The following is a 27,071-nucleotide window of genomic DNA, read 5'->3' on the forward strand; positions in this document are numbered from 1 at the left end:
TCCCTCCTACTTGCAGTCCTCCTCTTCCTCCTCCCCCTCCTCCTCTGCCTCCCCCTCTTCCTCTATATCCACCTCTCCCTCCTCCTCTTCCTGTTCATCCACCTCTCCCTCCTCTTCCTTTTCATCCACCTCTCCCTCCTTGTCCTCCTCCTGCCTTGGACTGTACCATTCCCTCTCCCCCCCTCCTTCCAGCCTCACAATGGTCCGCTCCCCCTTCTTCACCGCCCGCTTTGGTCGAATCCAAAACAGAACATCATGGCGATTGATGGTAAGTAGGCCAATAACGTCTCTCCGCTCCTCCGCTCCTAATTAACTTCAGCTGGAAATGCGGCGCGTGTCGGGCCGATTGATCGATCCGTAAAAGTGCAGGATGATCCGGAAAGATGGCTGCGGCTTCGTGTTCGATCGGTAAAAGTTTATTTTCGGCTGGATTTGTGTGTGAGAGTAGAAACGTGTTCGACGTGTGTGTGGTGCTGAAGGGACAGCGACGCGTATCAGCTGTTTGTACTCGCGGGGAAGAGTTCTGTTATTTCCTGCTGTGCTTGAAGTATCAGAGTGTGTGACTGAGCCTCACAGCGGGAGGTCAGGGAGCGGAGGGGGGTTCGGGTTTGGGCTCAGAGACTGAAACCGACCGATAGAATTACAAACGACTCGACTGGTGCAGGAGTGTGTGTGTGTGTGTGTGTGTGTGTGTGTGTGTGTGTGTGTGTGTGTGTGTGTGTGTGTGTGTGTGTGTGTGTGTGTGTGTGTGTGTGTGTGCGCGTGCGTGTGTGTGTGTGTGTGGGTGGCTGCTGTGTTGGTAGTAAGTTTGATGTAGGATCACTGTGACTGTAGTTGCTGATTGACTTGAGTTTGGGTTTGATTCTGTTTATTTTGCCTTAAAGTAACAAGTAGTAATGAAAACAATACTCATCTTTAGTCGTGTTAATATTCACACACACACACACACACACACACACACACACACACACACACAGCTCTTCATTGTAAATGTCAGTGATGAGGACGAGGCAGAGCTCAATCATAACTGCCCTTTTAGACTTTAGCTCTGGTAATCAAATTGAAGCTGAACTACGCTTCTATTTACCATTTAAAGAATATTAAATGTGTATAAAACTTGAAACGGCAGCAGAGCGGGGACAGCAGGCTGGCAAGGCAAAGTGGAGCGATGTCACATCTTTCATCTAAATGTTCTGCTGTATAAGAACACACTCACTCACACCTGTCTGATGGGTTTGCTGATATGTTTGTATATTAATGTGCAGATAGAGATGAATGAACTATTTCTCAGTAAGGTTCATCCATCACTGTGTAGCTGTGATGATGTCATTTAGTTTGCCGAGTTGCTCAAAAGCAACAAATGAAACGATGATGGACGACCATAAACCTCACAGCTGCTTCAGCTCAGCTTCTGTTTGCTTCCTGTGTTAATAACATCAACCAGAGCCATCCATCAGTTATGCAGCTCTTTGATTAAGAAGCAAACAGCTGAGGTTTGGTGTCACAAACCAAGTAAAACCGTCTGATTTCAGTGATGTATGATCAATAATGAGACCTGATACTTCTCCTCTTATTCGTCTCCTGCTGTGTGAGGACGTTCTGTCTCTTGGTGGCTCTTTGCAGGACGAGGCGACACGACGTCAGGTGATGAATGGGGGACAGCAGAGTTCACCTCCACAGAGCAGAACAATGGAGTGAACTCCTGCAAAGTAGGAAAACAGATCATCCAGCAGCTCGGGGCCTCGGGGCTGCCAGACGCTGGGTATTATTAGTGTGAATGGAGAGCAAGGTGCAGAGTCTCATTCATAACGCCGCACTGATTTAGGGCTTTGAACCCTGCAGGGAGTGAAAACAGTGTGTATGAGACCATTAAAACACCTGAATGAGCAGAAGGAAGGAATCAGGACCAAACTGCAGTATAGAATCCTCCTCCATGACTCTGGTGAGGAAGAACAGCTGATGAGACATGTGACACATGATTGAGTTGGTGATGTTTGTCTTAACATTATTAAAACAGTAAACAAGATGTGGACATGGGCATGCACACCTCGCATTGTGTAAGAACAACACTGCTGTGACCCTAAATTGTTACAGTTTCCATGTTGTCCACAGTCTGAATGAACTATTTCAATGTAGGAAATCTGCACTCTCCTTGTGCCACTCTATCGGGTCGATTGTGTGTGCTGAACTTGTAATTACTGTGTTTGCGACAGCACTTGAAGGCAGCACTGGCTATAGAGGACAGATGAGGTAGAGGCTGGTAGTTGTGGTCCCATGCATTCTCCTGCACACTGAGACTAAACATAACACCACTGCTGCTCAGAACACTGCTGACTCCACTTTGTGGTTTCATGGTGAAAGAATGTGAATAGATTGTGGTACTTTATCTTCTTCTTCGTTTTCCAGTGGATAGTCTTCTCTGGAGTTTGTCACTACTTGTTGGATACTTTAATTTAGCATTTTAAAGTGTGTTGTTGGGATAATCAAAGTGCAAATTCAATTTATTTACTCAAGGTACTAATGTGAAACTCATGAAATTTGTAGTTTGAACCGTTCTGCATTTCCTGTCAGAGCAGGGTTTGATGTCTGAGAAACACTTCTGCACAAAATCTGTCAGGTGTTGATTGCATTGAAAGTGGGACACAGTGAAGAGGAGAGGACGGTGCAAAGAAGCACAGAACTGAAGCTCAGAATATGTCGGGACTGAATCTGATCTTTAAATCTGTAGTAGGTAACAGAACAGAAGTACAACATACTCTTACAAGAACATACAGTTTCACTCCAGGTGTCTGCTTTATCAGATTGGATTTGACTTGTACTACAGTCCCGGTCCGTCGGCAGGACCGGCCACCGGCGGGACTGGCGTGTCAGGACGGGTCCAACTGTGGAACGTAGATAGAACTTTGATCTGCAGAGGTTTTGCTTCTCCCCATCATTATTTCTGCACATGAAGTGTTTTGCCGGTTGTCTGGTTGGTCTTGCTTTGTTACTTGCAGGTTTTTATGTGGTGGACTTATTGATCTCAGCTCTCAGCCTGACGAGATTCCAGGGAGCCGGAAACAAGACAGTGTGTTTCCTCTAAATTGGAGTGTCAGTGTGTGAAGCTTTGATGACTCTGACTCTGTCCTGACCTCATTATGTGGACAGTGTGTGCCGGATGTTAATGTGAGGTGTAACCAGAGCCTAAATTGGGCAAACATGACTGTCGCTTCTAAAAATAACCAATCAGCTGCACTACTTTAGAAGTGTGTTTCCATCGCTCGGGGCCACGGAGTGTCTGATGATGTGGAGCGACGGTTTAGATGTGATGTAACAGAGGAAGATCATCAGTGACAGGAAGTGTCAGTCAGGTTAGAGCACCAAGACAAACAACTCCTTCCCTGACGACTTAATCACTCTACGTTAGCCCCAGCGACCATCGCTAAGGTGATGACATCCTTCAGTCCACAAGTCGTGTGCGGTGTGTTTGAGCTGGGGGGCTAAGCCGGCTGAGCTTTGACCTCCTGACTCTTTGTGCTTCTTGGGCTAATTGGCTTAGGCTCAGTCTGAAGACACATGAGACGTCCAGTGGGACAACAGCAACAACCTCATGCTTCCTCTGCATCTTTTTATGAAGACATTGAGTGGATAATTGTCCCTTTAATGAGAGGAAATGGTGTAACCTAATAAATGAAACCGTGTGTGTGTGTGTGTGTGTGTGTGTGTGTGTGTGTGTGTGTGTGTGTGTGTGTGTGTGTGTGTGTGTGTGTGTGTGTGTGTGTGTGTGTGTGTGTGTGTGTGTGTGTGTGTGTGTGTGTGTGTGTGTGTGTGTGTGCGCGTGTGTGAGAACCTAAAGGGAAAGCAAAGCCATACATTTCTCGCCCTCCACTGGCCTCAAATAACTGAAAATCTCTTTATCAGGTCAATTTTCCTGGATTCTCCTACTCCCCTTTGTCGCTCGGCCTCAGCCTATCCGTCTCCTCGCTCCCCCTGGGCGGTCGCCCTCGGCGCTAAAGGAGGTAAAGGCGATCCCTGTAAAGAAACTGGGACGAACCCTAAAAGCGTCCCGGCCCCAGACGTCTGTGAGAGGGAAGACGCAGGCTTCACCTGGATTTAGGTTCCAGGAATGAGAGCAGAAGCTGTACTCTGCTTAGACTCAGCACAAGGTCAAATAGGTCAAAGCTCTCACGTACGCCATCATGTACATTCAGTGATGCTGCAAGTGAGGCTGCTGGAGAAAGGAGAGGAGCAGGTAGTTATGATCTGATTTGACGTTTACTCGATGTCTTGTCGTCTTCTCTCTCCTCTGATCAGACTTGGCGAGTACAAATCATCTATTGATCAGTTGAAGGTCTGAATCTGACGTGTGACAATTATTCATCTCTCACCACACAGTCCATCTCCTTCCCACTTTACACATTTCACAACAACACATAACAACTGACAGCACCTCCTGATGTTTGTGTCCACATGGAGACTTTGATGTCTGAAGGTTTAGAAGACGGGAGAGAAGCTGCTTTGGTTTTGCGTCTCGGGGGGATGAGCTCGTCGGCCATGCTGTGCCTTCAGAGAGAGAATGTTATTTTTGATATCGCTGTGCGGGCGTGGAGGAGCACGCAGCTTCCTCCCACACACAGCTGTTCTATCGATCTGCTGGACAACGGCGAGAACGCGGCTCTTTGCTTCTCGGCTTCTCAGCTTCTCGGCTTCTCGGCTTCACGGCTTCTCGGCTCGGCCCAGAGTCTCACGCACACCTGTCACGTAGACGCGCCGCTGTTCTCAAAGGTCCCGGCTGATAGGTGGAAACACGGCGAGGTGAAAGTGTGTGCTCCTCCCACATATGAACCTATTAGAATACTGTCTGTCATCTGGCTGTCCGAGCAGCAGGGGGCCACAGACAGTTTGTGGGAGGGAATGACGAGTTTCTGTTTGACGTCTTCTTATCGCAACGCTGTCAAAAAGTGGTGTTATAGTGGAACATTGCGAAGGATTCACCATCGTCTCGGTTACGTCTGCTGCTCTGCTGGTGCTCCTGGTAAAGATCTATAGGTGTGACATTTAAAGGGCAAAAGCAATGAGCTAAACCACTCATCTGTCATGGTTATGGCCTCAGACAGCCTGTTAATATTGAATGAGTGTGACCTGCTCTCCCCTCACAGCCAGACATCTGAGACACGTGACACAGAGGGTAGAGGAAGGAGCTGGAGACAGACAGGCAGACAGACAGACAGGCAGGCAGACAGGCAGACAGGCGGACAGGCAGGCAGATGTGGGTTCCTCCATGTTTGATATGTACTGATTCCTTTATAGATTAGCAGTAGTGTTTGTTTTTATGGTATAAGACCTCATATCACAGTTGTTATGTGTTAAGCGACTCCACCCACCCAGGTTCCTGAAACGATGCGTTCGAATGCTGTAATGTAGCGTTGACCTAGAAAAATCCACTCATTGGTCCCGTCTGGCTGCCACACGAGCGCCTGCAATTACTAAACAAACCAAACTAGATGTTGCGTAACGTCAGTCTGAGCTGTGACTCCTCTGTGCCTCTCTCTCTCTCTCTCTCTCTCTCTCTCTCTCTCTCTCTCTCTCTCTCTCTCTCTCTCTCTCTCTCTCTCTCTCTCTCTCTCTCTCTCTCTCTCTCTCTCTCTCTCTCTCTCTCTCTCTCTCTCTCTCTCTCTCTCTCTCTCTCTCTCTCTCTCTCTCTCTCTCTCTCTCTCTCTCTCTCTCTCTCTCTCTCTCTCTCTCTCTCGTCTTCCTGCGTCGGTCTCTTTCTCGTTGGAAGGGTGCAAACCTCAGAACTGCGCCTGTTGAACGCAGCCTGAGCGATTTGCACTGCAACCTGTGTGCAGATCCCAGAGGCTGCGGCGGCGCTCAGAGGCTTCCACATGTGTGAGTAAAGCTTTGGAGTCTGAAGGCTCGTCTGCTGGTTAACGTGTTTCATTCTGCTCTCCGTGTCGTTGGCTGGTTTGGAGGAGAATGTGGAGCTGCAGAGGAAAGTTCAGTCAGGCCGCCTCAGTGGGTTTCAGTGCTCTGGAGTTCCGGGTGTCCTGCTTTCTGAAACGAGGCTGAGAGGAATTGAATTTACCATTTATAACGCCGTCTTTAAAACTCTCTGATGATCGACCTAAACTAAAGTCTGTTCGAGACGTGATGGTGAACAGGTTCTGGTTCTGTCCCAAGTCGTGGTCCAGAGACAATTCTTCACTTTTCATTTGCTGCTGTCTTCATTCTAATTGTATGTAACCTCACTCAGCTCACAGGAATTACAGGTTAAAGGTCAGCATTCATACAACCTCCATGCTTTTACCGCTCGACTCCTACAGTGAGGAGAAACACTGACAGCTCTGTGGTCTCAGCCCATCAGTCTGGTTTAACACATGGTCAGACTGTGACCCTCAGTGTCTCTCGTCTCTCTCTCTTCTCTGCTAATACGTCTCAATGTGCAGTCATGTATAAATGTGAAATGTCCATAAATGTCCATGACGTTTGTCCTGCGTTCCCACCGTCCCAGTGTGTCTCATTGAAATGCATTGTCTTTCCAGGTGGCGAGCGTAACTGTGGAGTACATGAGCTGATCTGCATCAGGAAAGGTAGGGGCAGATCAGAGAGGAGGGCGACCTCTGACCCCACGCCGCACCTCCCATCCCACCGTCATCATTAGCATTCATCATGATTAAATGTCACCGTTAAGCTGTCCCGTGTTCACTGTGTTCATCCTGTGCTCTTTGTTCCAGTCTCATTTTGCTGTGTGAGCTTTCTGTCTTAACATTTAAAAGTTCTAATATCCAGTTGTCGTTTCTTCTGGAGTTTCAGACAGAAATGTAAGTTTTTGAAGTGAAGCGTTCTCTGAGAGCTCAGCGTTTCCCTCTACATCACTTTGACACCGAGGCTGTTGCAGGATCTTAAGTGCAGCATAATTAAACATTGATGCGTCCTGATTAAAATTCAGAAAGTAACTTCAGTAGTCGGAGGTCTGAGTCAGACTCCAGCGCTGTTTGAAGATCAACTGACTGAGATTAAAGACATACTCATCTCAATAACGATGCCGTGCACTTTTCACTCTCGCTGAAGAAGAATAGAAACTTTAAATGCCACCGTGGAATAAAAAGCTTAGCCTCTCTCCTCTCCTCTAATGTGAGTAATCAGTAATCAGACGTAATCAGGTTGATTTGAAGGCGTCTCTTGAAGTTGGTGATTGTGCTGTAAAGGCACCACTGTGAAATTAAGCTCTTCAACAGCAGACTTGTTGAAATCATCTTTTTCTGCATGCGGCGAACACTTGGAGGCTCTTTTTGCCATGACAACGTTCATACTTTTGGATGGAGATGAAACAAGTGGGTGCTTTTCAGAGTGTGTGTGCCTGCTCAGGGGTCTGGTTGTGTAAGTGTGTATGTTTTATTAATATTAGTATAGTTGTGTTTGGTTTGTGGCCGTGGCTGCACAGCAGGTTTGTGCCTGGAAGCCTTGTGTGTGAACACGGGTGGGAGTGTGTGTGGGAGCGCTGGTGAGAGTGCTTATGGACTGCCTGTGGAGTGTGTGGGTGTCTGAGATTTTGAGATGGTTGGCACTGTTTGACATTCAACTTGGCAACCGTTTCCATGCAGACACAAAGCAGCAAAGAGACAAAAGGGATGTGCAAAAATTCAAACAATGATCCAGAATAAATACAGAGGACAGTAAGAGTGTGAAGATGAAGAAGTGTTGGTTTGATGAGGAAGAGGTCCTGGTCCCTGTTAATTACAATGAGAGAGCACAACAAAGACGAAGGTAGTAGTGTTCTTCATTCTGCTGCTCTTCTTCCGTGTCAGGTGATAACATGCTGATAATGTCCCTGTTGTCAGAAGACTGGTGGGGAAAACAAATAGCTGTAGCCCCGCCCCAGACTGTGCCATTAAACTATTACATCAATTACCAAAAATAAACGTAAATTCATCAATTAATAATAGATTCGAAAAGGAGATGACATACAAGAACGCAAATTAATTCGTGTGTGAATTATGGTTTCACTGTAGACAAACGCTAAGAGGCGCTGGGACGTGAACACAACGCAAAGCTTCCAAAGTCAAACTAGCCGGAATGGAGAATCAAGCCACCTATGATTTCCCCCCGGAATGGTCTAACCCGCTTTTCCACAAATCAAAATAACCCTGTTAGCTTCCTGTTTCCGGTTTTGGAACGTCAGCCGGCCCCGCGAACCTGCAGGTCAGATTACACACACACACACACACAAGTACAGCGTGAGTGGACCCTCAGCTACGGCTCCTTAAAGATGTTAATGAGCCACATTAATGACAATCCATAACTAAGCGGCTTCCTAGTTGTAATATTAGCATATGCGGTGTAATGGTAGCTCGCGATAACAAATTAGCAGTAGAATTAGCAGCAATAACAAACACGTTGCATGACAAACATACATTGAGGATGAATGCGTGAAGTTGCTGCTGGTGAGACAGTTTGTAGTCCTGTTTATTGTACAATTGTTACTTTAGAGGCGCAAACTAACAAGATAAACAATGTAATTTACAGATTTTGTGGTTTCACACACACAGAGCGTGAAGGCAACACAGCTGTAAGCAGATCAGACAGAGGAAAGTCCAAAGTAAAGAGTCAAACTAAGTTTCTGGTTTCTGAGTCAATTGTGGAATGAAACGGAGCAGGATCTGATTCCATCTGTGCTGTGAATAGTTCAGTCAACACTGAAGAGCTGCGAGCAGACAGGCAATCCCTAAAGAACACACACACACACACTTTGAAGAACCCATCCTCTGCATAGCACATTATGTTTCTTGTTGTTCTTCTTCTTGTGCTGTGTTTGATCATCTTCATCTCTAAGCTCCCAGTGAGAACATGGCAGTTATGTAACAGTCACTGGTTCTGTAGGTGGGCTTGGTTCTGTTATAATGGGAGACGACTCACTCAGCTGCAGATCCACAGGCTGGACCTCCAGAAGATAACCTTTATTTGTCAATCCTAGAATAAATGCATTTATTATTTTCCACACACATCCCACCTTCATCACAGAGGAGTGAGTAGTGAGAGAGAGAGAGTGTGAAGGTCCAGATCAGCGTCCTCTTCCTCCACCTGTTGATGACTCAGCAGGTCAGGCTTATGTGTGACGAACATGAGAGAGAGAGAGAGAGAGAGAGAGAGAGAGAGAGAGAGAGAGAGAGAGAGAGAGAGAGAGACTCGATGATCTCTGTGTGTTTAATGACTTTCTGAACAAGCTGAACTAAATCTACTGATGTGTGGCAGCCAGGGGAGCATTTAATGAGAGAGAGAGAGGCTGTGAGTCAGGAGTGATGCTGCACCTCAACCTGTTACCGTGGCAACCAACCGTTTGTTTCTCTGTCTCTCTCTCTCTCCCCCTCTCTCTCTCTCTATTTCTCTCTCTCTCTGTCTCTGTCTCTGTCTCTCTGTCTCTCTCTCCCCCTCTCTCTCTCCCCCCCCTCTCTCTGTCTCTCTGTCGCCCACCCCCCCGCCCCCTCTCTCTGTTTGTCTCAATCTGACGTGAGCGTTTCTGATGTTAGTCGCTTCACTTGACTGTAGTGGCTGTCAGACAGATGATTGAATACATTTTTATGTTGCACAAAGACCCAAACCTCTTCTGTTCTCCATTTTATCTTTTACATTCCCGTGGCAGGAGATCTGATGTTTTAACTGTGATGGTAGCTTGATTTGTATGAGTGCATATAAACACAAAGCCTTTAATCAGCTGTGATGTGACAGGACGCAGTGTGGGCGAGTGTAGTTTCATTAAGAAGCACACTCATTTATTACACAATGAGCCTCTCGTTGTTTTGACCATCGTCTCACTTGTTTACCATTATTATGCTGAGCTACAAGGCATACTCAGTGTAAAATGTCAATCTCCTCTAACTTTAAACTCTGTGTCTCAGTTTCTCCAGAGGTGCTGGGGTTTCTGACGGCCATCGGAGTCTTCATCATCCTCATGACACTCCTGTTTCTGTACATAAACAACAAGTTGCCACTAGAGAGCCCCGGGAGCCTTCAGTGCCTGGAAGACTTCAGGAAAAACAAGGATGTGCAAGGTGAGGCGGAATGTGAGTGTGTGGCTCTCAAACTGTGTGTTGCACCCCTACTGGAGGATGAAGAGGCGGGGGGTCATACAGGCAGGATATGAAGTGGAATGAAAGTCTCGCAAGGGAGTAATGAACCAACAATACTTTAATGTAAGCATGCTTCTTCATTCAGTCAGTTTGAAGTAGAAGGTGGACAGATTCTGGGCAGGGCTGACAGACGGACCGGGACACACGGGTCAGTGAGGCCTTTGAAGAAGAAAAGAGAAGAGATCCTTTCATGTCTTCTGTCTGTAAACAGCCGGAAGCCTTCAGTTCATATCCAGACAAACAGGAGGATGAGCTGGAGTCAGAGATGTTAGCAGAGCTTTGACTCTAGCCTGGCCGTGGCCTTTCCCAGCCCACGAGGGGATCACTGTTGCTGACAGATGAACGGCTGTTACCTTGTCACCGTCCGCGGGGCCTCAGAGGTTTGAAAAGGTTGGCGATCCCAGGGAGCCGACAAAGGGAGGCGGCGATGCCCCGAGAGGCAGAGCTGGTAAACACTCAGCAAAACTGGAGTGGAAAGTAGAGAGGAGCAGGTGAGGGAGGAGGGAGGTGGAGTGCTGAGGCTCCACATGAAGGGAGAGTTCCTCTATCAACCAGGCTTTGTTTATCACATTCACAGCTAAAACAGATCTCCGCTAGCCGATCTGCTGGCTGTATCATCTGAAACAAATTAGAGAGTGATTAGTACACACTATTTGATAGCTTCATGCTTTATACTCAATTTACAAATACACCTAAGAGATAAACGATCTTTCCAGAGCGTCAGGATGCTGCTGGAACATCTTAAAGCCTGCATGTACTGTTGGTGAAGTTGCTGGTGGGGTTATATCAAAGCTCTGCTGCCCCCTGCTGGACAGAACATGAAGTTACACCTTATGCCTGAGCGGTAGAGTGAGTTTTAGTGACGCCTTCATGTGTGTGAGCTGAGTGAAGTGTCTCTGTCACAGTCATAAAGTATCTGAGCAACATTGAACATTTACCTGTTTGCTGATTTTGAAAGTGTTTGCTTGTGAGATTGTGGACTGCAGTAAACTTGGAAATCACCACACACACTTCTCAAATGATACTGCCAATGCATTACATGACCGTATGTTGCTTCGTGAGTGTGTTTGTAGTTTCAGCTCTCTGTGTCTCATTCAGAGCAAATTCAGCCACTCAGGATCATAACCATGTGATGTAGAGTGCAGCATGAAGTTCAGATCATCTCACACTGGCTCTGAAGAACCATTTACAGAACCACACATCACACATGTATGTATGTACTGTGTGTGTGTACCTGCAGACTAAACGCACACGCTGCTATGAAGAGTCTTTGTGATCCCCTCGCTGCTTCATCTTTAAATCAGCTCCTCTCCATGTTCAGAGTCCCTGAGCGTGTTGTTGTTGTTGTTGTTGTTGTTGTTTACTCTCTCTCGCTCTTTTCCACATCCATATGAATTCCGTAGCTTCCACTCTGTTATTGAGTTTGGCAGATTCCTCCTTTCCCCCCAGATGCTCCAGTCTGAACTCGGGACTCGTCTCCCCTCAGACCCGCCGTGTGTTTGTTCAGTCAAACATCACATCTCATTCTAACGATCCAGCGGATGCTCTTAAATCAATACGAGCCTCCGTCTTCCCCTCATTAAACCTGTACACACACACACACACACACACACACACACACACACACACACACACACACACACACACACACACACACACACACACACACACACACACACACACACACACACACACACACACACACACCGCTGATTCATCCAACATCTGTCACTCAGATCTGATGATGTCATATATTTGGTCGTCAGAAAATGCTATAGATTTTGACCCTTTGATCTTCTTGTGAGCTCCAGATCGTTGTCAAGTGGAGTTTCTCAAGTCTAGTTTGTGTTTGCGTTTGAGTTTTTATTGACACTTGGAGTTTTACTGGAAGTGATTTTTTCCATCTGTCTCTCATTTCTCTCAGATTCATATTCCAAAAGCTTAAGCTCCATCTGTGCTGTGTTCTTCCTCGTGTTGCATCATAAATCCACCTCTCTATCCTGTGAGATGCGGCACAGAGGCCGATGGAGGCTGTCAGTCTACCTGATCTCCATCAAACACGTCTCCCCTGGGCTCCCTTTGAGCTGGAGAGGTGCTGGCTGCTGTTATCTGAGCCCATTACACACTGACAGGCCCTGTCTCTCTCTCTCTCTCTCTCTCTCTCTCTCTTTCTCTCTCTCTCTCTCTCTCTCTCTCTGTCTCTGTCTCTCTCTGTCTCTCTCTCTCTCTCTCCCCCCCCCACAGAGAAGCCGTACACTGATGCCGACCTGCAGGGCTCGTCCTCTGACAGCGAGGATGAACTCATCGGTCAGTACCAAGAGGCGGTCAGCCGCTCGCAGGGCCTCCGAGGAGGAGGAAGAGGAGGAGCAGCAGCAGGGGCCACCAACACCAAACATGCCAGAAGCTTCACCTGGGACAGACGGCAGAAATACTGCCCCCTGTCTGCAGACTACGACGGCTACAGCAGCGACGCCTCAGCTGACGACGGTGAGTTTGTACCTGGGAGGAGGGAACGGCTTCTTACGTGTGGAAGGTTATCGCTACTCACACACACACACACACACACACACACTGATTGAGGTAGAAGCTGTTTTTTTTCCTCCTGTTTTTATGGATTTCCAGCAAAGCGTACATGAATTATTAACAAGGAAAAACACATCACATAGATTTAAAATTCCCCAAATGTGGATTTCCTGCTACAACAACTCCAGGTTCACAGCAGGGTCATCACAACTGAGAGAGACAGAGAGAGAGAGAGAGAGAAACAGAGAGAGATGCAAACCAGCTGCTCAGGCACTAAAGCAAATCTGTGAGATGACTTCTTCCTTCAGATTATAGAATAAGTTGTAGGCGTCTCTCCCTCTCTCTCTCTCTCTCTCTCTTCATTTCTACTCTCCGAGGTGTTTGATTATGTGGAGTTGTGTGAGGTAGAGAGACTTTGTGCGCCTGCAAACCTGAGATCTCTCACATCTGCCAGCACCCAGGATTCATTTCCAACCCAAATATCACAAATTCAAACGAATATCCTGAACTTCTACAGCTTGTAAAGTCACGCTGAGGCGTCTAACATCATGTCACGAGGTTCCGCTACAAATCCGGATCGTTATTGTGAATCCAAACTGAGAGACGTCTCCATCTTACCACCTAATTAAACTGTAAAACAAACAAGGAACAGAAAGTTTGATGAAGACGAATCTGACTTCCTCACCAACACACACTCAGAACAGATGGTAACAGTGTCAGAATTGAACAGATCTGAGTTCATTTAGATGTCACACACACACACACACACACACACATCTCATGATTGCTCTAATGACTCCTCTGCATCTCCCTCCCAGCACAAACACAACATAGACACACACACTGATCCTGGGCGTCAGTTAATCCGTAGAGGTGATCAAAGCGGCGCCCTGGCTCTGCTCTCTCTCTCTCTCTCTCTCTCTCTCTCTTTCCGTGGGAGGGTTGCGAAACAGTCAACCGTCTACCATCTTTTTCTCTCTTCCCCCTAACGCATCCCTTTGCCGCCATCTGCCAGACTCGCCATCACACCGTGTTTACAGCGGCGGATGGAAGGCGGTTTGATGCGACGCAACCCATTAGCCACAGCGAGTCACAGGAGGAAAGCAGCTCCGGAGCGATCTGGGTCAGCCTGCCTGGTGCTCACTCTTCATCATTTAAAACGCTCGGCTGCACGGCCGCGCTCAGGCTTTAACAGGAAATGAAGAATGCAAATGCCAAATGCTGTTTGGTGTCAAAGGGAAGCGAGGAAGAGCCGCGGTTTGAATGAATGAGGAGGAATGAAGCAGCAGAGTCAGATAGAGACTTCATCACTATGACTGATGATGGGCTGAAACCAAAACAAATACAACTACACATCAGATAATTAGTCTTTTATACAAACAAATGTGTAGCAGTATTATCTGCTGCTCCATACACACACACACACACACACACACACACACACACATCCTACAGTGTGGTGGATGAAGCACCTTGGAGTAAAATAGTGTAGTGTAAATAGTGAACCTGTCCCAGCGTTCATCAGGCTCAGGTGTGTGTTGTTGTGACGTTGTCCTTTCTTTGGTCACACCTTTACTCGGACGTCACTGAGCCTGACGAGGATCTGCCACGTTTACGCCTGAATCAAGGCTCAGCGCTCCAAACTGGTGGATGTATCTGGTGTGTGAACCCTCTCGGTGTCGTGTGCGAGTGTGTGTTCCACAGCTGTGTGTCGGTCTATTTAAAGCCATGTTGTGAGTGTGTAGCTGAAGGATAAATAGTGCATGACACGCTTCTGACTCCATTAGTGAAGAAGCTCTACACCTCAAGGTTACTGTTATGCAAGAGCTGCCAGAGCTGCCAGTCTGGCTCTGACCACTAGATGGCCCCCTTTCATCCTCAGCCTGATCCAGGTGTTTAGGTGCATTGGATCTGTGTAACGAGTGGCGTTTTCAGGTCAGCATGTTTCCATATTTGTCTCCTGAAGTGGCAGGTGCCTCTAGGTGTGTTTGAACAGCGAGCACATTAAGGGAGTCGCTGTATGATAACAAACATGCAAACACAACCTCCGTGTTCCTGAGGAGCTGCTGCTGCTGCTGCTGCTTCACACTTCCTCCTGTGTGTTGTGTTGTCGGGACAGTTGTACATGTTTGACTCTGTAATTAGTATTAAGTGTTCATATTTCCTGTCCTAGTTAAAGTTTAATAGAGTTTCCTTGGTTGTTATGTGTTGCCTCTGCACCATAAGCCACTTAAAATGAGAAATGGGAGAAAAGAGTCCCATTACTGTGATTTTACCCAGTTTAGCTCCGGGGCTGAATTCTGGAAATATCTTGGGACGAGCAGCAGCTTCTAACTGGAGTCACTCCTAAAAATAACTAAGTCTGCAACTCCTAATATTTAGTCAGTAACTCACAAATAGTGTTTTCACTCAGCAGCAGTGAAAGCTGCTCGTGACTCGCTGACAATCTGCCTCCTAATCAGCTCCACGGCTGGGAGGATTTAATGACGTGGAGCTGTTTTGAAAGTATTGAGATTGAGATGTGAGCGGTTTGGTTTGGAGCGGAGCTTCCCACAGTCCATATGTTCCCTGAGCCGCCATGGCAACTGAATCCAGCATCATGACATCACTGCATCCTGCTCTGCTGTTTGATCAGCCTGCAGAAGATAAATATATTGTGTTTGTTTTCAATTCAAAAAGCCAATGAATGTTGGCAGTAACATCTGTGTGTGAATCCTTCAGCACGGCAGAGTTACGGCCTTAATTAGGACCTGACTGCTGTACACGTGTTTCACCAGAGGGTGTCGCTGGTGTGCTTAGACTGATCAACGCACTCCGTTACCTTAGAGGGGAGATATTTGATATTGAAACAAAACACAGTCGTCTCTCCCTTGCTGCAGCACTACTGTGCACACAGAGTGAAAACGACGTTGGTTTAGGATACTGTCTCTTTAAGCAGCAGTTAATGAGACGGCAAAAATGAAGCTCTTGATGTTTGACATCTATGTGAGCACATTGATTTGATTGACAGGTTGCAGACTCCTTCATATGAGACTCTGCTGTGTAGAAATGAGCAGAAATAACAAAATGCACACTTACTATTCATGTTTAAGGGCTCCAGATGTGACTCGTGGGCCACCGTTTTTTAACCCCTGCATGTCACAATCAGACATTACATTGTTACGATAACAATGTCTCATATTTCCTCTCACACACTGCAGAGGTGAGACCAAAGCAAGAATCCCCTCACCTACACAATAACACACACATACAGACACAAATGAAGCTAAACCTTTTAATTATCATCTCACATTGCTTCACACCTTTACACAATATAGTAAGAGTACCAGCAGGACTCCTCTGTGTGTGTGTGTGTGTGTGTGTGTGTGTGTGTGTGTGTGTGTGTGTGTGTGTGTGTGTGTGTGTGTGTGTGTGTGTGTGTGTGTGTGTGTGTGTGTGTGTGTGTGTGTGTGTGTGTGTGTGTGTGTGTGTGTGTGTGTGTGTGTGTGTGTGTTCAATGAGCTGTGAGCTAATTTCCACCGACGTGGCTGATGAAAGGAAGATAAGCCGATCAACTCCGAGATCAATTTGTGTTCTCCAGGTGCTGAGAGTGGCACAGCTGGATGAACAAACACACACCTGGACTCTTCCTCTGTACCGAGTCTATTAAAGGTGCCTCACAGTCATAAAGGCGCTTGTTTTAACTGCTTATTTCCCCTCGTTGTTATTCCACTTCGGTGGCTCGTACCAAAGGTAGAAGAAGGGACCGGATAAATAAATGATCAGTTCCTGTTATTTTCTCAGTTACACCTGACAGAGCTGCAGGCTGGAGATTACAAGAGCGAGAGGAGTGTGAAACTGTTGTTACGAGGGTTTATGAGACGACAGCAGCACGAGGTGTGTGTGTGTGTGTGTGTGTGTGTGTGTGTGTGTGTGTGTGTGTGTGTGTGTGTGTGTGTGTGTGCGTGTGTGTGTGTGTGTGTGTGTGTGTGTGTGTGTGTGTGTGTGTGTGTGTGTGAGAGCTGATCTCAGCCTCCCGCAGCTCTTCTGGCTGAACGACGGTCACGAGGCTGCAGCACATTAACTTCATTATCTGCACTGCTGGGTGGTTAAAGTCAATCGTCATGATACCGGCGAAACACTAGAGAGCAAAGAGACGCCATGATACATCATCTGATTTAAAGGATCCCTTGTCTTTGTCTTTGTTTCTCTTTATAGCGTTATATACGATAGCCACCACCATCTCCTGTTGAATTTCCTCCTCTGTCACTGTCGCTGTGCCTGGACTGACTGGCGCCTCCTTCTGTCAACCAGTGACACTAAAAGAACTCCAGAGAACCTAGAATTGTCCCGCTCTTTCATCAGTTGTATCTCCTGCCATTTGAAGTGGGAAATAGCGGTTGAATAGATAAAAGGAGGCTTTTATAGTTTGGCAGTTTCTCCGACACGCGAAAGGCAAAACAAGGTGACTGAGCGAAATGAAATTGGAAGAGGAGGGATTGGTGGTAACGTTCCAATTAGCAGGCTGGAGGAATAGAGTTGTGCTTCCATCGGATCAGCCGCCCACAGCTCAGCGGGGAAAAGGAGCCGCTCAAAATGGAATCGCTCCTTTTTATCAAAGCTCTGCCTGACACTTGGTTACGGCTGCTTTGCCTCCACGCCGCCACTGATGTGTGTCACTTTGAGGCGGCTTCTCGCTGACATTATGAAGAGGGAAACTTTCCACAAGTCGGGCAGAAGCCTGGAACGATGATTTGGTGTCGATTACGTCATTTTTCAGCCAGACTGGGCCACACACACTCTGCGCCGGCGTCCCTATGGGAGTGTTACCATCGCCTGTGCAGTGTTTGATGAGCCAAATTGGACAGCGGAGGCAGATTTAAGAATGCAGCTGTCAACAGCAGGCAGGGTTCTTTATTAGCGTCGGGGAGAGAAGCTCACTGAGCTTTATTCTTAGCCTTCCACGTGAATGAATCATTTAGAAAGGTGAGAGGCGTGAAATCCACAGCAAGATCAAGACGTATTCAGTTCAGCCCTTTAATGGTGCATGTCTGATGTTTTATTTAGGCTGCGCGTTTCAAACATTCCCCACACACACACACACACACACACACACACACACACGCGCCGCGCTCATGAGGACAGGGATCATAAGAGTCATTTGTCAGGGTGAGAATGGAATCTGTGCTGAGGACACACACACACACACACACACACACACACACACACACACACACACACACACACACACACACACACACACACACACACACACACACACACACACACACACACAAACACAAACACGCAGGTACCTTAAGTGTTTGATTCACTGCTGAGGATTTAGCAGAGAATTAGAAGCCAAAGCGTCATTCGGCAGTGAAAGCTCCTAATGAAGCGTTTACTCTCATTAAAACACACAATGACAGACACACACATGAATAACTCCATAATCCTCCAGGCGTGAGTGCGTTCCTGTTTGTAGATTCAACCTTTATGTGTGATGTGGTGTGAGTTCTGTAGCTACGCCGGCTCAGTCTCTCTCTCTCTCTCTCTCTCTCTCTCTCTCTCTCTCTCTCTCTCTCTCTCTCTCTCTCTCTCTCGCCCTTGTTTCCTGTTGCTGTAGAAGGATTAAAATAGTCTCGTCTCCCCTAACGACTGCTGTCGAGGTTTGTCCTTGCACACACACATTTGGCTCCCCAGTGTGTTTGTGTAGAAGGCTGTGGTTGTTCCGGGTCATTCCTTGTGTACAATGTGTGTAAGTACATTAATGTAAAGCAGTGGGCTGTTAGAAAACCAGCTGAAGGTTTCAAGTAACAAACCATATGAACGTAATTGAAGGTGTCATGGTCCTTGGTCTCCGTCTGTCCCTCAGCCAACTGCATCCAGAGGATGAGACGAACGCCGCCGCTGGACGAGCTTCAGCCGCCGCCCTACATGGACGAGGACGGCTCTCCGCGGATGTCCTGCACGCTGTCCGACCTGGGAGACGCCAAGTGTGATCTGTCGCACACCAGCGGCAGTCCGCACATGTCCTATGGGAAATGTCCCAGCGAGGGCAGCGACGGCCACGAGACGGAGAGTTACCTCAACAAAGGCTACGAGGAGGACGTCCCCAGCGACAGCACCGCCGTCCTCAGCCCGGAGGTAAGGGCCAGAGCTTTACAGCCACATTCTGTTGCGAGAGGTGGACCAAAGCAAAACCCTGAGCGTCCCCTTCCTGTCTCCCTCAGGACATGTCAGCACGTGGATCAGCAGCACAGCTTCCCAAAGGTTACGAACCAGATCCCATCGCAAAGTTCGGCACCTTGGATGTGGCCTTCGACTACGACTCGGAGGAGCAGCGGCTTGCCGTCACCATCACGGCCGTGACGGACCTCCCCGCCTTCAAGCGCACCGGAAACTTCTCCTGGCAGGTCCACCTGGTCCTGCTGCCCACCAAGAAGCAGCGGGCCAAGACCGGGGTCCAGAGGGGCCCCTGTCCCATCTTCACCGAGACCTTCAGGTTCAGCCACGTGGAGTCAGAGATGATCAGCAACTACGCCATCCGCTTCCGCCTCTACAGCATGAGGAGGATGAAGAAGGAGAAGGTGCTCGGGGAGAAGGTCTTCTACCTCACCAAGCTCAACCTGCAGGGCAAAATGTCCGTGCCGGTCATCTTGGACCCCTGCTGTGCTCTGCCAGTAAGTGTGTGCTGTCTCTCTCTACACAGTGGGATTGATCTTCAGCTCTGAGGACCCTGTTAGGTGATGGGTTCACTCTCTCACACTGTACTGATCATGCAGAGATCTAAACTGCTTCTCTCTGTGTCTCTGTTACTTGATTTCATCTGCAGTGCCAACAAATCAACCAAGTACAGTTACTTAAGTGTAAATTTGAGGTTTTATTTTTTTTAGATATATTTACTATTCAACACCATTTCCTACGAGTAATTAAAGATCGAAGAGGAAAGAAATGATTGCAGAATTTATAGACATATCCTGGAGGGATAAAAAATTCCTGTGAAAAACTTTGTATCTGAAACTATTCTATTCTATTCTATTCTATTCTATTCTATTCTATTCTAGTTTCCCTGTGCCAGCATCTGTAGCCGTTGGCCGTGACATTGCTGCACATGCCAGCGAGCAATTCTCCTGATTGTCTCTCCACATTTTCAGGGTGGGGAATCCCAGGTCAGCCTCTCTGAGATGTCGTGCAGTGAAAGCGCCTCATCATTCCAGTCCGTCAGTCAGACTTCCACACCAGAGATCCTCGTGGGCCTCGTCTACAATGCCACAACGGGACGTCTCTCCGTGGAGGTCATCAAAGGCATCCATTTCAAAAACCTGACTGCCAACAAGCCACCCAGTAAGTACACTAAAACGTTCTCAAAGTGCTTTCTGAAAGGGCGGCCAACGGTGCAAAAGAGTGTATTTAGCAGCTTTCTGCTCCGGACAGCAGTGGAGGAACAGAAATTGTGGATGTATCACAAGAAGAAGCCCCGTGGAAATGTGTTACAAAAACCCTGACGTAAGTGTTTAAACCCTATTCCAAATCCTAAACTTTGCCATTAGAGCACAAAAAGTAGCAAACGTCAGAGTGTGAATGCCCTGCTGCTGCCCCGAGAGGCTGAGCTGCCGTGTGCGCCTCACATGATCAAAAGTGTTTGAGCAGCGCCAGCGAGCGAGCAGGTGACTCACGTTGCCATCGTTATAGCCGCGGGCGCGCCGGGGGGGCTGAAAAGTCATTAATTTCTGGCGGTGATGTGTTTCCACGGTAGCTGTGAGTGATATCTGCTTGGATCTCATTTGCATGCAATTACTTTGAGTTAAAGCCAGAGACAGTGTTTTTCTGTGCAGTCGCGTCAAACTTAAATCTAAATGAGTTGTTTCTGTTCATTAAAAGACGTCAGGTTTAGATTGAAGAGGTCGCGCCGTTCACGCCGACTGTTTGCCTTCGCCGCTTAGAGCTGAAGAGGTCTTTGGAATGACGGGATGAAGAGTGAAACATCTTCAGCCTAATCAAACCTGCTGCTGCTGAATCCTACCTGACCCGCGGAGGAGCCGCACGCCTGTGCGCCCTCATGCCTGTTGCCTCTACGTGGCTCGAGTGCCGTTTCCATTAAAGCGAAACCTCCTCTGTCAAGGCCGAGCTGAGCCCAGCCGAGCGTGGGTTGAAGACGGCGAGTACAAAGGAGCGATTAGAGTGATGCAGATGAAGCCTCATCAAGCAATCATTACATCTTCACTTATATAATAATAACATCTGCTCTCTTCTGCGTGGAGATGTTTCACTCTGCAGTGCAGCCAGAACACAACGGTCGGGAAGCTCATTACTTTTCAATCAGTAAGTCAGATTACAAAGTGCAAAGCTGCGACTACGGCACCTAAACACTGCTGTGAACAACATCTTTAACCTGTTTGACCTTAGAACCAGATGTGTGTGTGTGTGTGTGTGTGTGTGTGTGTGTGTGTGTGTGTGTGTGTGTGTGTGTGTGTGTGTGCATGTGTGTGCATGTGTGTGTGTGTGTTCTCATGACGCCTATAAGCACTTCACGTCTCTTATCAGCAACAGGAATGTGAAAGAAGCGTATGATTGCGTAACTTCTCTGATGAAGAGCGAGTTGGGCTCCTCCTCGGCTGCTCCACCTGCTTCTCCTCTCCTTTCCTCTCCTCTGATCCCTGCTTTCCCTCCTCTCCTGATTTCAGAGATCCTGCAAGTTCCAACAAACGCCCCCCTGTTGTTGAACTTGGCGTCGGAGCGGTTGACCTCTGACCTCCTGACCTCCTGGTTTCTCTTCCCCTTGCGTTTGCTCTTATGTTTCTCTCACCCTACTGCCTTTTGACATCTTGGTCCGTTTCTTTTCTCTTACTGCTGTCCAAACCTTGTTGTCAGACGGGCTGTTCTGTTGTCTGAAGCACTTGATAGGTGGACAGGTTTATATAATCAGAGGTGAGTCTCTGTCTCTCCTGTAGCCTCACGCTTCAGTCTTCATGGATGCAGTTCAGCACATCTGCACACTGAAGGGAAACGGCTCTTGTTTCTGTTTTTACAAAAGAGTAAAAATCCAAATAACGAGTAAAAATTGACGAATCCATGTAGATATCTTAATTTGGTGTAAATCTGCTCTTGCATCATCTAAAGTTCACCACCCGGAAACCGTTACCATGACACCCTGACGTGGTGAATCTCCGTTCTCACTATTCTATTACCGATTTGACTTAATTATTATTATTACTAATTAACTCAGTTAGCTGGCGACAACTCTCTCACAACTCACTGTCACAATGCCAAGAAATTGTCGATGTCGAGACAAAGAGCAGAGAGACGGTGAAAAGGTCGCCATAGAAACCAGCCGAATCTGTTCCTTTGTTCCCTCACCGACAGCTTGTGTTACTATCAACGTTACAAAGCTGCCAGCAAACGCAGCACAGAAGTAATGCAGTCACTTACAGGCGCATTATTCAGTGTATTTGTACGTTTACACACTTACAGGAACATAACAAGTTTAGTTCAAAGCACCATAAGAGATTTAAATGTTGCTCTATGTATTAGATTGTGGAAAAGTCCCGGAAAAACTTTGGGAATTTAATCAGCAAATTCTAAAATTGTGCTTCTCCTTCTATAGACCTCAGTGTAACTCCAGGTTTGTCTGTCGTCGTATTAGCAACACGACTCAACACTTGACTTTATAATCGTCACACTCATCCATGAAGACGCCGCCGCAGCTCTCTGTAAACACGCTTCCCAAAGTGTATCATCATTCCCCTCTTGTACCTTGTTATGCATGTCACATCCCGTCTCTTGCCATTGTGTTTGTGCCTGTGATGCTTGGAAGTGTTGTTTTCGCCCAGAAGTAGCATTTTTCACGCTCGATCCAGTTTGCTTTGGTGGCTGATCGCCAGCCTGAAGGAACTGTGGCATCTCTGTGACTGCTGGCTGCCTTCACTGCACGTTGGCATGCGTTGGGTGTAATTTGACATTTTTTTTTCCAGGACATGAAACAGACAAAGGAGGTCTGGTGTTTGATTTTAGCTCGGAGGCAAATGAATATTCATGTCAAAGACCTAACCTGCTGTCCAACCCACAGATACACACTCACTGTATGATCCTGTATGATCCTGTTTGATCCTGTATGATCCTGTATGATCCTGTATGATCCTGTATGATCCTGGTGTTCAGGCTGGTCTGGGAGTACAGTCACCATTAGCCCACATGTTTCAATGTTAAAGGCACATTTCCACGTACAGTCTGGAAATCACACTTAGGAAATCTGCTCCATCTGGTAACGGCGGACAAGAAAAAAAAAAAGACTCTCTGTGCAAAATCCCTATGAAGGCCTTGATTGACATTGTGCGTTTCACAAAGTGGAACGAACACGGCGACGGAGGGATGCAGAGCAATTCCAAAGCTCCGTTCCCCCCCCCTGCCCCTGCCCCCCCCCCCCCCCATCCTCCATTTGAAAACAGTAGCGAGCCTGCGAGTCAAGTTAATCATCAGTCGCAGCCCCTCTCATTCAGTAACAATGCCAAAGAGCCGCGCATCACCGCTGCTGACCACTTAAGACATCCACGGCTCTGCGGCGCTCCATTCAGCGCCAGTCAAAAAAGAAATCAAGGCTATTTTTTCCACTGTGCTTTTATGTCAAAGAGAGCAACCGAACGCGTGATTCAAGGCGGCGAGCGAGGCGTCGGAAAGGCAGCTGGCACTCGACGGCATGAAAGCCTCGGCAATTCATTCCTTCTACTCCCTCTCAGACGGGAACATAATACGCGGCATTATTATGGAGTACGGTTGTAGACGAGGGGCGAAACACTCTCAAAGAGCCATTGTGATTGCCAGTCGTGCCTCGTTTACTTTCAGCTGGATTTGTGAGGCTTCAGTTTGTGCGCCCCCATTTTTTTTCTCTCCCTCGCATGGAAATGAAAAGTGAATAAGAGAACAGTGAATGCTAAATCACGCCATAATGCCCCTAAATGTTTTTTTTCTTAAGTCGGTTGGGGTTTAATGAAGATTTATTGAAAGCGATTTTGCTCCTGATTTATGAAGAAATGGAGCTGAATCACTTGGGAAATTAAAGGTGGGAGGCGACACACGCGCGCGCACACGCACACACACACGCACACACACACACACACAAACTGTATCCGCACAACCCAACTGCAGTCGACCCAAATTCCTGAATGCTGCTCAGGTGAATCCTCTTCCCCCTGTGATCCGACCGTACGAGCCGCCGTCTGAAAGGAGTCACGTCCCCATAAGCTGTGAGATGACGTGACATCCATCAGGCCTGAGCCACGGTGCTGCAGTGTGTGTGTTTCTACATGTGTGAGCTGTGGCCTCTAGACGTTTGCGTGGTGTTTTGACTTTGGCGTTGGAGCGTTGTCGCGGTTCCTGATCGCCTGCTTCACATCGCCTGCTTCACATCGCCTGCTTCACATCGCCTGCTTCACTTCCAGCTCCTCCTCCAGCTCCTCTCCCTCTATTTTAAGCACAGGCAGAGGAATAACAAACTTCTTCTTGTCCGTTTTTATATTTAACTTTATTCCCTACTTCAGGTTAGGTAGTTGCATAGCAACAAGCCTGAATTAATGCTCCTTGCTCCCTGCGAGTTCTTGCTCTCTTTTATCACGAACGTTCACAGCTGCTCTTTGCTTTTGATCAGGAGAAAGCTGCTCCCTATGTGGTCACAGTTATGCATCTCCTACAGTTACATTATTACAGGAAGGAAAGGGAGAGAATGCATCATTTCCCTGCAGAACAAACACGCCACCTCTTCAAAGCATCGTTGCTGCTTTACTTCTCAAAGCAGAAGGGCGACATAAGGATTTTGCACAGCTCCTACATTAGTTACTCTGTTTGAACCCAGTATGAGTCAACAGTAAGTCACTGTAAACGGCACAGCGGTGTTAAACGAGGGTTTGAATGTGTGATTGTCTCCTCCTGGTTCCCGTTTAGACACGTACGTTAAGCTGACCTTACTGAACTCCATGGGCCACGAGATGTCCAAGTGTAAGACATCCATCTGTCGAGGACAACCCAACCCCACCTACAAGGAGACCTTCATCTTCCAGGTAGCTCTGTTCCAGCTGTCTGACGTCACGCTCATCCTCTCCGTCTACAACAAGCGCAGCATGAAGCGCAAGGAGATGATCGGCTGGATTTCGCTCGGCCTCAACAGCTCAGGAGAGGAGGAGCTCACCCACTGGACTCAGATGAAGGAGTCCAAAGGACAGCAGGTCTGCCGCTGGCACAGTCTGTTAGAGTCCTAACGGAGACGGGACAGTGAACACCGAGCTGCAGCGTTCAGCCGGGCGTGAACGTGACAGACAGCCCAGTGTGACTGTAGGATCCAGGGTGAGCGGCCATCGGCTACAAGCAGCAGAACCTCCTGTGTCTGCGCTCAGATGTTCAGTTTGCTGTTTAAAGGCAAAGTCTGTAAACTGGCTGGCAGTCCCACCGGATGTCTGTCATTTAAAGAGGTAATCCCCGAGATTGACACGTTTGACGCTGCCTCCATCTACGGTGCTAAACGATCACCGCCACATCCCAGAGATCATGTTTCATTCAGTGTGACGCCATGTGCTGTGCCACTGTCTGTCTGATAATGAACTTTGGCCTTCTGCAGGTTGTGCTTGTGTTTAGGTTAGATGAGTGCAGGCAGACACAGGACACGTGTGCTCTGGTTGATCTCTTCTCAGGACTGTGCGGGTGTGTGCTCCCCCTGCTTGACTGACATCATCCTGACTCCTGATGTTGAGTTTGGCGGCGATTCTGCACAATTGTTCAACCTGAACGTGATCAAATCAGCCAAAGCGAGCGAGCGAGAGCAGTTAAACATCTCTTAGTCTTTCAGAAGCCAGAATCCTCTTTGTTTTTGCTGTAACAACCCAGACACTCTCACTTTAGGAGTTCACTGTGTGAGATTGTCACTCACTCATACTAACCTAGTTTTATTAATCATATTTCAAGTACTAATGTTGCTGCTGAAACCTAGCAGCAGCTAGCTACCTGATTAGCGAGCTGAAAGTAACACACCAACGGTGACGGGCGCTCAGACTGAATGTACGACATCAGAAGATGCCACAAACTGACAAACAAACTCTGGTTCATGGAATGTTTACGTGTTTGTTTACATCCTGAATTATTTAGCCAATATCAGCTTGGACCACCGGAGCAGCTTAGCCTGATTAAGTCATCGGCTTAGGCTAACTCCGGACCGTTCGCATGTGAACGTAGCTAATGTGTCGTACGTGTGCAGGCGTCTCTGGGGATGGAGGAGCGTTGAAGCGTCTCTGAAGGCTTCACTCTGCGTTCTGAACCTCAAATCAAGTAAACAAAGATGATTTCCAGTAGTGATGCAGTTCCGTCAGCGACTTCACTTAGCGCTGAAAGACTGAGTGTGTTAGATATCGTATAGAAACATGTGGTAGTTAGTTTGGATGGACGGTGGCGTGATCTTTGCTTTCTGACAACAGGACACGACGGAAGACACAGCACAGGAAACAATCAGGCAGGAAGAACATGTCCACACTCCTTTACCTGCTGTGGTGCTATAGCTGCACACACACGCACACACACACACACACACACACACACACACACACACACACACACACACACACACACACACACACACACACACAGTCCCCTCCTCGCCTTAATGGTCCCGGTCAGTTGAACGCCGCCCATCACAGACCTGCACGCCTCGTCCAGTCGGCCTCAGTGACGGGATGTAAATTAAACTCTGAGAAATAAAACGTGTCTGCCGGAGCCGCGGCGCTGACTGATGCGTGCGGGGAGGAAGCGGTCGCCTTCCAGCCCGCCGCCACTTTCTCACTATATTTCATTTGCAGACAACAGAAGATTCATACGCTCTTTACTGTGCCTGTGGTCGTGGTGAACGCTCGCTTTGTGCAGTGATCACCAAGTGGATGTGTGTGTGTGTGTGTGTGTGTGTGGTAGCTGGAGAGGTGCAGTAAAGGGGGGGGGGGGGGTCGTGCTATATAGGTAGTTGTGAATTTAACCGTTTATAGGAACGTGACTCACTTCTTGATTGTTTTACCACCGACTTTGTATAAATGTTTGAATATATATTTTTGTATCACAAATAGGTGAGAATGTCAAACCGTGTATCAGATATGAACCCATTCTGTGAGCAATACTGTGCTGGATGGCTGCTCGATTGATGTTTAAGAGAAAGTAACACAAGTATGAGAGCGACAGAACGAAGGCCCAGCTCCGCCGGCGTCGGGAAAATTTGGATTTTGAGAACAAAGTTGTAATATTCAGTGATTATTATTTATAATTCAACTTTTTCTCTGAAGGTCCCAGCTTCATTCCCGTCCTCTCTCTCTCTCTCTCTCTCTCTCTCTCTCTCTCTCTCTCTCTCTCTTCCATTGTTCCCGTGGCAGCGTGGGCCACGATGCTCCGTCATCTCTAATCAGTCTGTTAACACGTTTGAACGCCGACACTTTAAACGGT

At 47.6% G+C, this 27,071-nt stretch overlaps 1 protein-coding gene across 1 annotated transcript; it reads left to right on the forward strand.

Annotated features, from left to right (window-relative positions):
* Positions 1-28: 28 nt before the first annotated feature.
* On the forward strand, positions 29-26,862 carry syt14a (synaptotagmin XIVa). Its single transcript, XM_076160975.1, has 8 exons — positions 29-268; positions 6,522-6,569; positions 9,876-10,028; positions 12,351-12,593; positions 18,484-18,755; positions 18,842-19,291; positions 19,766-19,955; positions 24,546-26,862. The coding sequence occupies exons 1-8, from the start codon at positions 256-258 to the stop codon at positions 24,857-24,859; spliced, it is 1,683 nt and encodes a 560-aa protein (XP_076017090.1). The 5' UTR covers positions 29-255; the 3' UTR covers positions 24,860-26,862.
* The last annotated feature ends 209 nt before the right edge of the window (positions 26,863-27,071 follow it).

The sequence above is a fragment of the Genypterus blacodes genome, unplaced genomic scaffold (genome assembly GCF_046128005.1).
Source record: "Genypterus blacodes isolate CSIRO-AG114 ecotype Tasmania unplaced genomic scaffold, CSIRO-AGI_Gbla_v1 ptg000109l_1, whole genome shotgun sequence".
NCBI classification, from domain to species: domain Eukaryota; kingdom Metazoa; phylum Chordata; class Actinopteri; order Ophidiiformes; family Ophidiidae; genus Genypterus; species Genypterus blacodes.

Excerpts from the sequence above, each read along its gene's own strand:
- syt14a (XM_076160975.1), top strand. Across the intron at positions 6,570-9,875 it reads GCTGATCTGCATCAGGAAAG|TTTCTCCAGAGGTGCTGGGG; the intron begins GTAGGGGCAGAT and ends TCTGTGTCTCAG. Across the intron at positions 10,029-12,350 it reads GAAAAACAAGGATGTGCAAG|AGAAGCCGTACACTGATGCC; the intron begins GTGAGGCGGAAT and ends CCCCCCCCACAG.